Genomic DNA, 18,357 nt, shown 5'->3' with positions numbered 1-18,357 from the left:
TCAGGACTTTGACTAGGCCACTCCAAAGTCTTCATTTTGTTTTTCTTAAGCAATTCAGAGGTGGACTTGCTGGTGTGTTTTGGATCATTGTCCTGCTGCAGAACCCAAGTGCGCTTCAGCTTGAGGTCACGAACAGATGGCCGGACATTCTCCTTCAGGATTTTTTGGTAGACAGCAGAATTCATGGTTCCATTTACCACAGCAAGTCTTCCAGGTCCTGAAGCAGCAAAACACCCCCAGACCATCACACTACCACCACCATATTTTACTGTTGGTATGATGTTCCTTTTCTGAAATGCTGTGTTACTTTTACGCCAGATGAAATGGGACACACACCTTCCAAAATGTTCAACTTTTGTCTCGTCAGTCCACAGAGTATTTTCCCAAAAGTCTTGGGGATCATCAAGATGTTTTCTGGCAAAACTGAGACGAGCCTTTATGTTCTTTTTGCTCAGCAGTGGTTTTCGTCTTGGAACTCTGCCATGCAGGCCATTTTTGCCCAGTCTCTTTCTTATGGTGGAGTCATGAACACTGACCTTAACTGAGGCAAGTGAAGCCTGCAGTTCTTTGGATGTTGTTGTGGGGTTTTTTCTGACCTCTTGGATGAGTCGTTGCTGCACTCTTGGGGTAATTTTGGTCGGCCGGCCACTCCTGGGAAGGTTCACCACTGTTCCATGTTTTTGCCATTTGTGGATAATGGCTCTCACTGTGGTTTGCTGGAGTCCCAAAGCTTTAGAAATGGCTTTATAACCTTTTCCAGACTGATAAATCTCACTCTGTTTCTCATTTGTTCCTGAATTTCTTTGGATCGCAGCATGATGTCTAGCTTTTGAGGATCTTTTGGTCTACTTCACTTTGTCAGGCAGGTCCTATTTAAGTGATTTCTTGATTGAGAACAGGTGTGGCAGTAATCATGCCTGGGTGTGGCTAGAGAAATTGAACTCAGCTTTCCAAAGATGTGATAAACCACAGTTGATTTATGTTTTAACAGGGGGGGCAATCACTTTTTCACACAGGGCCATGTAGGTTTGGATTTTTTTTTTCCCTTAATAATAAAAACTTTCATTTAAAAACTGCATTTTGTGTTTACTTGTGTTATCTTTGTCTAATATTTCAATTTGTTTGATGATCTGAAACATTTCAGTGTGACAAACATGCAAAAAAATAAGAAATCAGGAAGGGGGCAAACACTTTTTCACACCACTGTATGTGTCATGCCTGCAGTTTGGTATAATTTGCGATCATGAAGCACAAAGAATAAATAATAAATCATAAAGAAGTTAGACTGCTATCGATAGTTAATTAGGCGATAATTAGGAAGGATGCTTGAGACGACATTTTGCCCTTCCAGCAGCCAGGCATGTGTTGATTGACTTTTGAGAGGAAGAATACTGCCGCATCCCTTGTGCAGAATTCCAGATGCCGGAAGACTCTGTGCCACAGCACATGCAGCTCGTGTTTGGTAGCCTATTAAGTGATATACTGTTGGAGTTTCTAATTTTTAGCCACTTCTTGTACGGACAGAAGCTATGAGTATATTTTTGAAGTTTGTGACGTGTGTATTGTAACTGATTGTGTGTATTGAAACTGAGAGGTTTATGGTTACATCCATAGGTGTTATTGACAAATAGAGGGCGGTAATATTTAAATGTTTAATGATAAGTCTATACCGGCCCTGAATGAGGTCATGTGATTCTTTAATTTAATGGTATAAAAATTAATTTGAAGCATCATTACGTAACTAATATCCTGTATACCCAAGACACAAAACTAACTTATATTTGTACTATTTGTACTAATATTTGTACTAGTTGTAAATTAACTATTTACATAAGGGGTGAATTTCTCAAGTCAAATACCTAAATCCTAACCATTCCCCTACATCTGTAACATGATAATGTAACCTGGAAGGTTAGGTAGAACTGCTTTCATAAACTAAAAAATATAGTATTTACAGGTGAGTTATTTCCTAACTTTACTTCCCACTCCTTCAATATCTCATAGCTTTCAATTCATCATGGAGGAATCCAGTGGTGGATGAGTACAATAGGCTGTAACTTGCTGTTACAGCTGTTACATAACTCCTTTCCCTTCTCTCTGAAAACGATATAAGTGTTCCTTGCTGTTTGTAGTTTTGAGGATTTCACATGGCACCCTGAGCAGATGGTCATCTTCTGGAAAATTACAACCTGATACATGGTCCAGCCGCCCGTCTCCACTGGGATCAGGCTTGATGACTAGATACAATTGCAGCTGTGCAAACACCTTAATACTCTTTTTATCTAGTGTTCCCAGATGCGCTGGAGCCTGGAGTAGTGGAAATCCTACGTGAAAATTAGTGGCAAGAGACCTCCTGGCATACAACAATATTCAAACCAACATGCTGCAAGGTTATAAAATAACAAACATCAATCTCCTTTTAATATTTTCTTTAACCCAGTAAATGTTGTCTAACTGAAATTTAGATATTAGAATGGTAACTGACAGGCTGCATCCAGTTATTACTTCTAGATGTTGGTTTCATTTTACATTTATTTAGTTTTGGGTACTTTTGAATTGTGAATATTGGCATATTTTAACATGACTTTTTAAGAAACATTTACAGATGCTTGAGAATTTGATGGTTTTAAATGAAAGTATCTATACTGTTATCAAAATAAAGTTACTCTGACACTAAATATACCAATATACATTATTTTTATAAGATGCTTATAGGAAAACATTCTAACTTACTACTATCTGTAATATCTGGGGAATTACTTTTATTTTCGGACTGATAGTTTATCGGAGTGGGCACTGAGAAAATTGGTTTATGGCTTATGATGGGAGCAAGGAAATTATATCTGCATTGCAGTGCCTTTCCCCAGAAAACCTGATTTATTTAACTTCCTGGAGAAAATATGGAGGTGTAATCATATCTGCTGCAATACATTATACAGAATACCAAGGAACTAATGTATGCCTGATTTCTGAAACAAAAAAGAAAGCTTATGGGGATCCACATGAATTTTTCAGATGAGGTTTGTTGTAATGGCATATAGATTGTTATAAAAGGTTACTAGTGCTATAGAGATATTAGAGCAAATGCATGTTTTGTGCAATAAAGTGTTAACAACGAACTAGATTTAGGCCAAAATATACTGTACTATAAGCACAGCTAACCTCAAGACTTAACTATTTAGATAGCACATTTGATAGCTTTCACACTGTCATGCACTTGCCACCAAATATTACTGCACTCTGCTCAGTGGTATTCCTTCTTTACTATGATCAATTGTTTTTACCTCTAAATAGACATTCTTTATTTCACTTAATGCACTAACTGCACTTTTTTTTCACTGATTTTGTTTTTCTTGTCATTTGTATTATTTTTTTATTTTTGTAGGTTTTGAAAATGTTCTTGGATAAGGGCATCTGTGAAGCAGACAGTATTGTATATTATTTATATATAATACTACGACAGTGTCAGTGAAGATTTACAGCAATGCATAATATTGTTACAGTATCTTTATCTGCAGTACAGAAAGAATACCATTTCTATAATGAAGCAAAAAAATCAAATACAACCATGATAGTCTATTTTGATCCATGAAATCTTAATCCTAGATGTTTCCCTGACAACAACAGTCATATTGGCACAGTTGTTATATAAATAAGTACACTGAAATTATAAATACTGTAACTAATTTTGAAGCTTATTTTAATGTTTGAGAAGTTTGCCATGTACTATTTAGTTTGATTTATTATGTAGTGTGCCTCTGACCTAATATCTGTAGTAAATCCATGTACATTCACAGTGTATTAATCTGCAGTGTATTGCCTACATTAACAATTCATTCCACCATGTACATTTGTAGTAGTCATTTGTAGGCAGTCTCCTGTGAGTGAAGCTGGAGCTCCACTGTTTCTTCCACGGAGAATGCAGATCTTTTAGATGTCTGAAAACATGAGCTATTCAAAAAAATGTAAGAAACACGTATTTAAAACGGTTATTGTTTCTGACTCAGATGAAAGCCTGTTTCTGAACAGGAGGCTGCACAAACCATAGCCATTCAGACAAAATTCATGAGCACTCGCTGGTTGAAATGTACCCAGAGATCTTGGCTTGCATTTCTGCTATGGCATCTCCAGATGCAGCTCACCTAAGAAGCAGCTGCCCTGAAACTAATACATCAAGATTCATCCTTTGTAAAAGCTGACTAAGCCTCATAGGGATGAACACAGTTTTGCTTCAATGTTGTAATCTGGCGATTTAAGGTTTAAACTTGTTTTGGCATCCAAATGTTTCTTTTTTTCTATTACAGTGCTTCAGTTTATTCAAGTTCTCATTAAAAACCCTGCTGTTTCAGAAAATTTTAAAAATTACTTTAATTAGTGTTTAAGATCAGAAATGTTGGCAGAAGGTGAAGAAATTCAGAAGCACTTAAAACATTTTTAGGTTCCAGGAACTGGGGTAGGGGTCCCCCCACTTGTAACTTAGTCATTTTGTAGGCTTGGAGTCTTAACTTTTTAATTTCATTTTGGGGCTTTCACAATATTTTACCTTAGTCTTTTTTTCCCCAGAATTAGTCTTTGTAGGAAAACACTAAAGTTTGCATAGTTCAAATTTAAAAAATGGGCAGTTTTTACATTTGCCCTAAACACAAAACAATTATGAAGGGTTTCACATTAATTCATTAACGTTTGAAATACATAAAAAATAAGGAAGGCAATAAAAATTTAGAATACTTGTTGTTGAAAATCAGCAAACCTGATAATTTCATGGATCAGAAGTAGCACTTGTTCAGTGTAAAATGTTTTAGATGGCTTTATGATAGATCGTTGTCCTGTTTCAAAGACATGAGTAACATGTAGGTTATACTGTATATTAATATTCCTAAGATATGTGCCTACCACATTATATTTCTGAATTACAGAAAGTATATTTTCACAAGATCTAGCTAAACAATTAGTCTTTTATACCTCACAGCCTATGAAACTTACTGCTTACGGTTTACTGCAAAACATTTCAAGTCAGGTTTTCTTATAAACGCTTTTTATTTTTTAGTCTCAAAGTAGTTTTTTTCCCATGTTCAGTTCCTGCCATGTTGTAAATGTAATCTAAAACATGCGACACATTGCATCTATACCTCTCTTGGGGAAACTTTTGCCTGGAGTGTTTAATTAAATATGACGTAAAACTGGACTGCTTCAGACCTGTTTCGGACCTGTCCGTGTACAGACCAGCCTCTAGCCCAGATGGTCCTATTGAGGTGCTTCTCAACTTGGACTGATGGGGGGAAAAAAGCAGTAGAGATGCAACAGGGTGGAAAAATGAAGTCTATAAAGGCTATAGGCTTTGAACACAGCAGCTGTTTCACAGCTTGCAGGACCAGCTCCTGGGTAAGATTATGATATGGTAAACATGATTTCTTCGTGTATTATGAATAAGGCATTCTTGAGACTTGGCAAATCACTACCCAAGGAATACGGTTTGTGTTACAGAATTAGCTTTTAAATATGAAACAATTCAAGGATTTTATCATGAAATTCACTCAAGCAGAACACTTTTGAATTTGGATATTGGAAAAGACTTGATAAAGTATGAAATATACAGTGTACACAGTCAAAGTTAAAAAAATATTCAGCATCTTTTAATGTTAGTTTCTAATGACAACTTATTTTTTTTTAATTGTGGGAGGATAGGTATGAAGTGTTATCACTTGGGGGAACAAAATTATCTATGTTAGAATTTCTATATTCCGTTACAGAAAAAGCAACTCAAATTTTAAAACAAACTTCAGCTTGTCATCAGTGCATTGTCTTATTATAAGCTGCTGACATTAAATGGTAGTAATATCATTAATGCCACATTAATTGTTTTAAATATTACAGTATGGTAGCAGGTCAGAGCAATATTGAGTTTATCGCAGCTTCTGGAACATTCTAAATGAGTCAGAGAAGCAGATTTATTCTTGCTTGGATAATTATGTTTGACAGTGACTTTTGAGTCTCTTAAAGAACCTTCATTATAAAATCTGTGCACTGAATGTAAGAATTTGGTTTAGAATTAAAAGTTAAGAAGCGTGAGATGAGGAACATTGTGTGGAAGCCATGTGGTTTATCAGTGCAAAAAATGAAATGGTTGTATTTAAGAAATAAGATGAATCTCCAGTTTTGTTTTTCTCTATACACCCATGAAATTACAGCAATGCATGGCTAACACTAATGGGCTTTTATTTGAATTTAAGAGCTTATGATTTTTAGGATCAACATAAAAACAAGTTTTCCATCATTATTTTAGAAGCCGGCATAAACATTTTTAAAGGGTTCAGTCCCACATTTATAGTGCTGTACTGGAATTTTTTCACCTTAGATTAATGGTTTACATGGCTGTGCAATCCCCAGACAGCAGAGACTTTAGTTGCAGAATCCATGTAAACATCCTTGTCACCACTGCACTGGCAAGATAAATACCATAAGAAACATCATTTTGTTTGGAACCTTATCAAATGATAACATTTGCAGCTGAAGCAGAAAACACACATGTAAGATGATTTCTGCTTGAATGTTTTGCCAGTAGAAAAGCTCTGAACCTGGGCTTCTGGTCTGGCAGGACTGCAAAGTAATGTCAAAAGATACTGCAGAATTGAGGCAGACACTGGCCAGAGGCTCCCAAAGAGCCAGATGTGAATTAAGTCCCACTAAAAAAAAAAGAATCTTGGCAATATTCAAAGTTCACACTTGTCAAAATTTTCCTTTCCATGAATGGAAAAAAAACTTGAAATTTTTGGGGGAATCAAATAATATTCAGCACTCAAGACTTCTAAGTGCCGCTGCCTGTCCAGTGCATTGTAAAAGTAATCAGACCCTTGCAAATATGACACTTTGAAGTAGCATTTAATTAAGCAACCTAAATTAATTTAAGTGCAAATTGGGGGCAGTAATATTGGAATTCATTATTTCAGAACTAGGGTCCTTGGTATGGTAGTGAATTTCAAGCAAAGACACAACCATGAAGACTTAGGTCCTATCAAAGCAAGATTACAATAAAGTAATTGAAAAGCACAGATTAGATTAAAAATATGAAGTCTCTGAATATCACTGTGAGCAGAGTCTACTCACCAGGCAGGGGGGAAACTGGCAAGAGATGCCAATAACAACCGTGAAAGAATGAAACAGTTCAGTGGCAGAGATAAGAGAGAATGTGAATCTCTCAACATTATCCCAGTCACTCAAAGGTGAATTGTATGGCGCAACACCCATCTTATATCCTGCCATATCCTGGAGTTTGCAACAAAGCATGATCCTGCAAAAAAGTGACAAAAGGTTTTTTTGGTCTACATGTCAAGCATTGTATCTGGTGTTGATCCCAACGCCAGCCAACACAATCCCTTATGTAAAGCAGGTTATGGGGATGCTTCTTCTAATAGAGACTGTAAAGCAGGTGTGCCCAACCTTTTTTAATGTAAGATCTACTTTTTTCATTTGCCAGTCCAGCGCGATCTACAAGTGTGCATTTGAAACTCTGATATAGGAAAAACAGACTGTGGGCACATCAGTACAATAACGATACCCATCATTAAAATGACAGCAAATAAAAGAAAGTGACTCATACTACAGTGAACAAGTAATTTTCCCCATTTTAGAAAAAAGAATATTGTACCTTAATGTGAGCATTGGCACTGAGAAGCTTACTTGAGAACACTTGTCATTTTTTTTAACGTTGACACTGCTGATCATGTTGATGACATTTTTATTTTGTACCTCCAGCTCGATATTCAGCTCATTCAGCAGTTCAGTCAAGTCTGTGAGGAATGCTAAATCCAGAAGCCACTGGTCATCCTCTAATTGGGCATATTCACCATGTTTAGACGACTTGAGAAACTCTTTGATTTCAGGCAAGAGCTGTCTGAACCTCGCCAAAAATGTTTCTGAAATCTCCAAACAGCCTCAGAAAACACTTTTTTTATTACTTCTCAAACCCTAAATGACTTGTTGTGTTTAGCCAGGACGTGGCTCACATGGAACGATGCGATGATCGCCGCTTTCCTTCTTGTGTGAGGCCTCGTGAAAACTGACTGCTGCTAGTTGAGATTTTAATTTTTCCACTTTTCTTTTCCGTAACTCACTATTAGCGGGAAAGTCCACATCAAACGTTTTGTGTGCAGTTTTGAAATGTTGTTCTATATTTCCCTTTTTCACGTAGATGCTAGCATTGCAGATTTGACAGTACAAAAAAATAATCATGCTCCCATTCCTTGTGGTAAGTTTTCGGTCTCTTTGCTTCATCATTTTCACTCAAACACTACAACTATCAAATAGGCAATCAAACGTATCAAACTGTTGGCGATTAGTCACGGCCAGTCTGTTTCACTCCACTATGCACTATAGCGAATGTGGGGTTAATGCAGCAATAACCAAGAGAATGTTCCTGGGTAGCAAACAAAACACTTTATTTACGGAGCTCCTGTAGCTTTTTTTTCCAGTGTCAGCCAGCACTTAGAGAAGACACTTTTACAACCCATTCAACAACGGTTAAACACACAAGAGCAGTAAAATATATGACATAACATGCACAGATCTGAATAGTTTTTAGGCTATTGAAAAAAAGAAATAGTCAAATAGTCCATTTACTTTTGGCCAAACATTCTTGAGATCGATCGACTGGTCGATCGCGATTGACTGGTCGGCCACCCCTGCTATAAAGCATGTAGGAATTGTTGGGAAAATGGACAAAGCAAAGTACAGGCAAATACTAGAGGAAAACTGGTTTCAGTTTGCTAAAGATTTAAAACTAGGTTGAAAATTCACTTTTTTGTCAGACAGTGATCCAAAGCACAAGGTCACAGCTACAGTGGAGTGAAAAAAATAATCAGAAAGTGATTGTCTTTGAGTGGTTCAGTAAAAGTCCTTATTTGTATTATATTTAGAATCTATGGAAAGATTTGAAAATTGTTGTCAATAAGTGATCCTGCAGCAACATGAAAGCACTTGAGCAAATCTGCCTAGAAGAATGGATAAAAATTGCACCAAGCTAGTATGCGGAGATGGTAGAGACTTACCCGAAAATACTTGCACCTATAATTGCAACCAAAGGTGCTTTCACCACATGTTAAGTTCATGGTTCTGAATACATATGCAATCAACTTATGTCATTTTTTTTCTCCTTTGCTGACATGTACTGTAACTTAACCCTTAGAAGCCTTCAGTTTGAGCATTTAAGTTTTTAAAAATGTGAATGCATTAATTTACAATCGCAGAAAGGGACACTTTAGGAAGGATCTGGATATCTTTTACAAGGCACTGTAAATAGCTTTAGAACATTATTGTTTTAGTTAGTATTCTTTCAGAGAAGTGTTTCTATAATATGAAGGGCATGAAGAGTTAGACTACATTAGGTTAGGGTTGTTGTTAAATAGATGTATTTGCATCAAGTTAAAATACCTGCTTCTTAAAGCTATTTCAAATGATCCTTCAAGGCACTGTTGTTTTTCTGTATTGAATGTCTGAACTCAGGTTTTAATCTATTTGTCCAAGCAGGTTCCAAAGGATTTACAAAAAATTGTATATCTCTAACTGCAACATTGCTGTTTAAAGCCAAAATTAAAAGATAAAGCAGTTCTCAGTTTATCCCTGATTTTAATAAAAAGATTAATCTTTTACTAATGTTCTTCCAGATATTAGCTTAGCCACCTGTAAGTGACAGGTGTTAATAAGGCTTTTTGGTACTGAGCAGCTACATACTTTTCAATACGCTGATTTCACCTAATCCATTATTAATGTACCAGAAGCTTTCTATAGCAACAGTGGTCCGTCTTTCTTGCCTTAATTAGTTTGCTTTCATGTACTGTATTGTGTAATCACCTGCTTCCCACTTGTCTCCTGCCAAAGTTAAAGTCATCACTAATCTAACCAAGGAAATGCCTTGGACTTCTAAAAAAAAAAAAACTAGGTTACCCAAGCATAATTTTCATGATGTTATGGCTCAGAAAGCCTGTGCCAAGTTTTTTCACAATGTGCTTTTTAAGAGAGAGATAAAAATGGAAATATGACATATGTAGCTGTGCCTAGAGGATACCCCCTGTCGCTTGAGGAAATGTTTCCCTCTCGGAAGCTGGTGGCAGTTCTGATGATGAATGAGGTGGAACTCAAAGATCTTGTATTTAGTTCCACTGCACTATAAATTCCTTATCACTTCATTAAAATCCGATTTATTGTTGCATTTTTAATGGGATTATTGCTTTATTTCACCTTTCCCTACCCTTTTGTAAGATAGAGAAATGAACATTCTTTAGGCAGAAGGCAAATGGCAAACATTTAGTCTTAATGCTTTCCGTACATTTCTGAAAATCAGGTGTAAATCTTGCCCTGGAAAAGATCATTAGTGGAAATAGTCAACTGTTGTTTCATATATAAATTTAATCTGTTACTAAGAACAGTCCTTTGCAGGGTGTATCCACATCTTTATTAGTAACAGTTCTTTCACAACAAAGAATGACCATGTTTTTGATCCTTATCAAGCTAATGAAATAATGAGATATTGTACAGCTTTATTATGTGGCAGTTACAGTAATGCAATGCTCAGTAGTAAAATTTACTCTTATTGCCTGATGATGTGACAGCACTTTTCTACTCCCTCTAGGTGCCTAGCTGAACATTGCCTTGGTCCCGGACACACCCAGGATGGCTCTGATTGAAGGTGTAGGGGACGAGGTGACTGTGCTCTTTGGAGTGGTGTTTCTAGTGCTGGTGCTGGTGCTGGCCTGGGCCTCCACTCATACTGCTGACCGCTCTGAGCAGCTTTTCACCTCAGACCCGACAACCTCCACAGTCCCCCAGCACAGGACTGGACCCCAGAGCACACTGGGAGCAACAGCACCATCCAGCACAGACCCCCAGGAAACCACTCCAGCCACTGACAGCCAGGAGGATGAGGGAAAGATGCCCCCATCAGAGGCAGGGGGGGAGGAGGGCTCAGAGAGAGCGAGCCATGATGGTGGGGTGTTTAGAGAAGGTCTGCGACACAGAGAGACAGCAGGAAGTCACCTGATCAGTCCTAGCCCCTCCGACTTCCCTCAGCCCAGTGCTTCAAATGCCGATGCCCAGCCCTCCCAAGATGATTCCAGTGACCAGAGGAACATGGTGCTCCGGCTTAAATTCTTAAATGATACTGAAAGAGTGGCACAAGTCAAGCCTGAGGACACCATTGGCTATATAAAAAGGTATGTCATTATATTTTCAGGATAATCCTAAAATGTTGGTTACTGGGTTATAATTTAAATATAAACCCATGGAATTGATTTTTCACTACATGAAGCTTACACTTTTATTCACTTCACAACAAAAATTCTTTTGAAATTGCATATTAAGTCTTTTTTGTTTATATACCCAATTTTCTGTCTGCAGTGTTGATAAAGGAAAATAAAAAGAATGATGTGTCTTGTAAATTGTACTTTCCAGTTTTGAATGTTAACATTAAAAGTCTTGATTTCTCTTTCTGGAGTTTTTAAATTGTTAAAATACAATTATGCATTATTCATGATTGACCCTCTCTAGAGACTCTACTTATGTGATTGTCATTTTCAACAATAAATCAGCTTCTTGCACAAAACAAACCCTTCATTTTGAAGCAATGCAGAATAGGGACTTAGACTTAATAGTAATTGCAAACAGTTTGTTCAAGTTATATTTGTAGTCTTGATTAAATAAGAACAAAAACATATCAGAGATTTACAGATTGCATAATGTATTCCTTTAAAATAATTCTAAAATTGTTATACCTCCATTACCGAGGTTACTTAAGGGTCCAGTTCTGCAAGTTTTTATGTAATCCAGGTCTTCTGTAAGTCAGAAATAACGATTTCTTACCCATTACCCGAATACATATAGAGAATTACTATTCATGATATTGTGCTATTCCTCCCTTTTTTCACCTGGCTGTGAATGTAAATAGAATTGCCTTTTAATGAATTATAAATACTGTACATTTCATTACACTACTCTGTACTCCTCAGTAACTAAAAAAAAATACAGTTAATAAAAATTACTTGGGTGCTTCCCTGACATGCACATAATTTTCAATGAAAAACGGTAGTAATAGACACAGGATTCCTCACATGTGTGAAAGCAAAGTGACACTGAAGTGTAAAACTGCTCTGGTTGATGCTGGCGGAGATTGCATTACTCTTACTCCATGATATTCTTCCGCAAAAGGAACCTGCTGCACTACTTGTTGTTTATGCATGTAAATTTGACAAATTCTCAATTTTTGAGACATATAATTTTATTATGTGCACCACAGAAGTATTTTTACGTAAAGCCAAATTTGCATCGAGTGTCATCTAACATGGGGAGAAGTTGTACTTGTAACAGTTTTGCCCATCACAGTGCTATTAACATTGCTATGATTTCTTTTGTTTTTTTTTAGCAGGACACATCATCCTTTAAGTGAATCTTTTAGTTATATGTGAATCTTTCACTTATATGATATTTTGACCCTATATCAGCAGGGTTATCAATACATTTATACTTTTGCAGTGCACAATGAATACCTGCCTTTGCCAAAGACTAGTCCCTATAACGTTAAGCTCAGAAACTCAGCTATGTTGTTTTTTTCTGTAATGATGTTACAGTGAAACGTACAATTTTCTGCAGATAAAACCGATACTGACACAGTTATAATGTGAATGTCGAATATAGTATTGATTACGCCCCATTTTAATCTGAATGTTATGCATTAATGTTCTTCCATGTTTTGGTGTTTGTCATTGCCTGTGCTTGGGAATGACACTAGGGGAATCTCACAGCAGCAGTAAGAAAAATCTAGAAACACTTCTGTCAAAGGCATCGGTACACAATTTTTTGTAATCCTGATGTCAGACTTTCATTTAATAGACATGGTTCCACGTAGTTCTTTTGTTTATTACTGCAGTATAACAGTTATGCATTTTAGTCACTCAAACTCTGAGGAAATAACTGCATCCTTTTGTCTATACACTTGAAATATTAAGAAAATCATGGAAACATTGTTTTTTCCCAGAAAAAAAAATTCTTATTGATATCTCCTTTGTGAAGAGCTCAGTGATACTTTCTGGTGACCCGTTGTGTAATCTTTGATAATGCAGTTAATGATAAAAAGCAAAGGTTTTGAAGTTAGGGTAAAGTGATGTTTTAAATTAAGAGAAAAAGCACTATATAATCCAATGCCTGTTAAATCTGTTACCATAACCTTAACCATAGACCATAACCTTATTATTTATACACAGATTTTAACAAAATATAAAATCTGATAAGTCTTGCATGAATATTTACAAAAACACAGGGCATCTTAGTCTTCAGTCTTGATATTAGTATTATTGTTGTTGTATTAGTGGAATTATTTTAAGTAACCTTTTCTTAGATGGCAGGAAGTTCTAAATGTCCAATACAATGCCAACGTTGTATTCCATATGAAATTACATTGGAATTCGTTAGGCTTAGATCACCTTCATGTTGATAGGTAACATGTAACAGTTTCCACTATGTAAATGGTATAATGCAGTGGTTCTCAAACTTTTTGGACCAAGTACCACCCCTAATCCAACCAAAGCATCCAAGTACCACCTACAAGTCATCATCTCATAGGAACCCCAGAAATTCTCAATGACCAACATGAGTGTACGTGCACACACACTCACACATACATATAATAAATATTATAATAATAAACTTTATTTGATATAGTGCCTTTAAAGGTGGCTTCTCAAAGTGTTTTACAGAAAAAAAAACATTAACAACAACTAATAAAAAAGCACCATTTCAGTGAGAGTGGTGAGCCTGTTTAGTTGAGCAAAGCAGATGTGAATTAATTTTTCGAGCCTTGATACAATTCACAACAGAGTCTAACAGATTTTAAATCGTCAGGCATTTTCTTGAGGGCAAAGGTCACGCGGTGGATGTTGTAATGCGTACATTAATTTCTGGAGCAACCTTTCTAATTCGTGCAACTACACCGTTATGTCGGCTTGTCATTGCTCTAGCACCGTCTGTACAAACTCAGACGCATTTTATCCAGTCGAGGCCATTCTCTACGATAAATTCATTCAGAAGCTGAAATATGTGCTCTCCTGTAGTTCATGTTGGTAGCGGTTTACAGAACAGAAAGTCTTCATGGGACATGCCCTCAAACTCGTATCTAACGTTAATGAGCAAATTGGCCAAATCTACTACAGACTCATCTAATTGCAGTGAAAAACATCTGCTCATCTTAACGTGCTCTATCAGTGTACTTTTGATATAATCCTTCATTTCAATAATTCTATGAATGACTGTGTCTTTCAGGGGGGGGCAGCAGGTCGAGCTGTTTAGCAGCTTTTTCTCTACACATAATACGTGTCAGCTCTTTTGCCAACGGTAAATAAGGTTCTTCAAAAATAGTGTAGCTTACCTGCTTTAGCAATACGCAAGCTTGCATTTATCCGCGTTTCCGTTTTTATTTCCGTATTTATTTAAAGTTTTTATTTCATGCGCATGGGAGCGAAACACAGAGACGCTCGGTGTATTTTTCTCAAATTAGAACAGTTCTTAAATATTTTTCTGTTATCACGCTTTCGTGTGGTCACAAGATTACCTGCGTTCGTAGCACGTATTTCTATGCATTCCTGTGTTTACAACGTTGGCATTGTTCCAAAATCACGCACATTCTCCTTTCTCCCTATTTGCTGGAGATACAGTAGCTTTTCTTAAATACAATTGGTCACTTGCATCCGTAGCACGCATTCCTATAGAGTTGTATAGAATTACAGAGTATCTCTTGTGTCCACTGAAGTATTAGCATGCACTGTATCGTCGTAAGTAGGCTGCGTATTCGACACGTATTAAAATACAAAATATGAAAACCCGTCCCGATTTTTCAGCGCACACGACACAGTTCCAGGGTCATTTGGCGTACCACTTGGCGGCACTCCACGTACCACTGCCGGTACGCGTACCACAGTTTGAGAACCACTGGTATAATGAAATGCCTGATGAAACTACTTATTGAGTAAGAGTGCTTACAAATAGTGAGTTTGTAAGAGGCTTAGTGGGGAGGTATGGTGATACTTTATTTGAATTAGATCACATTTTAAGAAAGGTCTGGTAGCCACACTGTTTTATGGATGTCAGATAGAGTAAAATAAACCTGGGATGAAAATAGCAATCCCATTCTGTGCCTTTGTCCTTGTTAGTTCTTCTTTCAATATGAGTTTGTCATGGTGAAATACCAGTTGCTTATACAGATCTTATGTTTTAGTTAGTTTTTGTCAGTAATCATCTCTGGGAAAGCCTACGTGGTGGATTTGTTTGTGAATGTTCTTTTTGGTTCCTCTTGTCACAGCGGGAGGGCACAGAGAGCAGTGTAGATGGAGTACAGCTCTACCTCTTTCTTTGACGATGTGACAGACACAACTGCTCCAAAGAGTCTGCCTGCTCAGTTAGATATAGCCAATTAGATAAAAAGGCAACTTAGTGTGGGGAAAAAAAAATCCAAAAAAAGCAGAATTTTGAAATAACCCCATGTCAGTAGCACTTCAGTAACAATGTCAGGTCATAATTGCATTCTATATACAGGTATGTGCTGTACTGAACAGTTCAAAGTCTTCTTTTAAGGGCTGAAAAACCTAAACCAAACTAATATGGGACTTCATATCTTAAACCAGTCCTAATATAGGACTGACAAATGAAAGGGTACTCAGGCCATCTTTCTTGTTTGGTCATAAGTAGCTTAAGGTTGGCTTCAGTGACATTATATATTTAGCAGATGCCCTTATCGAGAGCAACTTTCAAACTAAACATATTTAGACATAAAAATGAACTACATCCAGTCGTCAAAGTTGGTTCTAGACTAACAATATTCTGCATACAGAAGAATCTACTGTTTTCTGTCCTAAATGACACACAGATGTAGAAGCTGGAGTCTCCTCAGCTGACCTGGTCAGTGCCTTTCAGGAATTTGAATACCCAAATCAAATTCCCATTTGATCTTTCCAGGCTAAAAAAAATACCTTAGTCTGTCCATGACACTCCATGCAAGAGGTATTTTTTTTCTTCTGTACCGCCTGTAAAGGTGTTGTGACTGAAGAGAATTGAAGATATTGTATGTTAATACCCATAGAATTGTTGGAGTAGCCTCCAGCAAAAGGACTCACCAGAGACTTACAGAATAAAGAGTACCACATTTTCTTGGTTCAAATGTAACTATTACTTATGGTAGTGTACATCAGAATCTGTTAGAGCTTTGTGAATGACAAGTAGTTTAAACCTACATGTTCTCTGCAGACAATCCATACCAATATGCTTTAGAAATGCTGTACTTGTATCTGGTAATAAGAGCCAGTTTTCTTATGTATTTTTTTTTAGATATAAATGTTTACAATTGTAATTTGCACCCCATTGCATTAGTCTTGTCATTATATTGCAAAAATCTAGTTTCTTCTTTATTTTTTTAAACAAATTATAATGAATAATAATTCAGTAAAAAGCAGCCTTAGTTTCACATTGCTTCAGATTTGTACTATAACAGTACCACCTAGTGGTAATTACATAATGGTGTAACTGGATAAAATTGAAACACCCATTTTGCACTCCGTTTTCTGAGCTATGGTCAAACGCTGTGAGCAGGAAGGACAGTGTAACTGTGAAATATCATATCAGATGCCCTTATCCAGGGCACTTCACAATAAATGAATGAAATGTACTTGTCCATGAACACTTCATATGTGATTTTTCAATAAGCAATGTACATAAATTAAGCAAAGGTTAATTGTTATAGGTTATCCCAGTGTATACCTATTGTGTTGTTACAGGTAGACCCAAAACAGTAACTGATATTTGTTCCTTCTCTCTCTTTTTTATTTTTTATTTATTGGCAGAACTTACTTTGCAGGCCAGGAGCACCAGGTGCGGTTGATATACCAGGGACAGCTTTTGCGAGATGATGCCCAGACCCTTGCTTCATTAAACCTGCCTGACAACTGTGTCCTGCACTGCCACATATCTCAGCATGCCACGCCACAGGTGCCTGCAGGGGCACGGGCAGCTGACCAGGTTCATGTGGCCCTTAACATGGGTAGCCTGATGGTACCCTTGTTTGTGCTCATGCTTTCAGTTCTGTGGTACTTCCAGATCCAGTATCGCCAGTTCTTCACCGCCCCTGCCACCGCCTCCCTTGTGGGCATCACCATCTTCTTCAGCTTTGCTGCATTTGGAGTCTATCGTCGATAGACTGACTGACTCTGCCACCGTGTCCCTCACTTACTGTGTCCTCTCACTCCGTTCGTGAGCAGTCCGTGATTTATTCTGAGATGGCCATCGGTCGTCTTTCTGATTTGAGCGAGGCAGGGGAAAATGTATTTAAAGGAGCTGTAAAATGTTGGAATGGGAATCTAATCATTGATAGAACATGCCTTCCTACCTGTTAAAATCACCCTCTGAAAATATAATGAAATTGGATATATGTTGTATTTTTTAAAATTAATAACTAAATGGTTGGCTTATTTTGTCTACCTGTAGAGTTGGGCCCATCTTTTCTCCTTTCATTTGTGCTGCAGAGGAATTCAGTCTGAATCCGGTGGGCTGCCTGTGATTGGCAGATGTGCAAAGTTAATGAGAGGAGTAGTACAATGGTATATTGAAATGCACTGCAGGATTTTCAAGAATTCACCAACCAGCCCAGCAGTGCCTCTTATTTGCTGTTTATTTTCACTTTAGTGGAGAAGGCATTATTGCTGTTATAAGTCTGGACTTGAAGCATAAGTTGTGTAAAATAGGGCTTTTAAAGCATTGGAAATCTATTAAAGCATTCTTTTATTTACTGGTGACGTCTCTGTGTTATTTTCTTTAAAATCTTCTTTTAAATTAATTTAAAGATTTTCAATATGATTTTTATTTATTCTTTATTTCTGAAGATCTCTAAAATGTGGAGCAGAAAAATAATTTTGGAAGTTTTGTAAGTTGTGACCTCGGTAATAGATTCCAAAGGTGAAAAGTAATAGTAGCATCTAGGGTAAATTCAATTGCATAATATAATAATGTGACTATTATAGGAGTGGTTTTTAATAGAATGCTCCTAGCTTTGCTTGGAGCCCATAATTGGTTAAATTCATTGAAACTTGTTTGTCCTTGAGCAAATCTGTTTATCTGATCTGTTCTGTTATGGGTGGGTGAATTAGAAGTGCTGTCTGTGTCACTTGAATTGATTCTACCTTTAAAGGATTTTGCAGACTTCCTCACTGTTCAGTGGTAATGTAATTGCTCTGCATGAAATGTTTACTTTATCTGTATTAAGAGAGAAATGTAGTAATGAGATTTCTTAAATCTGTATACATTCCTCAGTTGAATAGCTGGTCTCCTTTTACA

At 36.9% G+C, this 18,357-nt stretch overlaps 1 protein-coding gene across 2 annotated transcripts in view; it reads left to right on the top strand.

Annotated features, from left to right (window-relative positions):
* Window positions 1-17,812, top strand: part of tmub1 (transmembrane and ubiquitin-like domain containing 1) — a 30,517-nt gene extending 12,705 nt beyond the window's left edge. The window contains exons 2-4 of one of the 2 annotated variants that reach the window (XM_088918867.1): window positions 8,189-8,245; window positions 10,625-11,204; window positions 16,872-17,812. In XM_088918867.1, coding sequence (XP_088774993.1) covers window positions 10,666-11,204; window positions 16,872-17,223 — 891 coding nt within the window. In that variant the 5' untranslated portion in view covers window positions 8,189-8,245; window positions 10,625-10,665 and the 3' untranslated portion in view covers window positions 17,224-17,812. The remainder of the gene's footprint in view (window positions 1-8,188; window positions 8,246-10,624; window positions 11,205-16,871) is intronic. The other variant, XM_088918866.1, reaches the window with a different exon arrangement.
* The last annotated feature ends 545 nt before the right edge of the window (window positions 17,813-18,357 follow it).

Source organism: Atractosteus spatula, chromosome 6 (genome assembly GCF_055471065.1).
Source record: "Atractosteus spatula isolate fAtrSpa1 chromosome 6, fAtrSpa1.hap1, whole genome shotgun sequence".
In the NCBI taxonomy this organism is placed as follows: domain Eukaryota; kingdom Metazoa; phylum Chordata; class Actinopteri; order Semionotiformes; family Lepisosteidae; genus Atractosteus; species Atractosteus spatula.
Note: the sequence above shows the minus strand (reverse complement) of the source record. Positions and strands in the feature narration are given on the sequence as shown.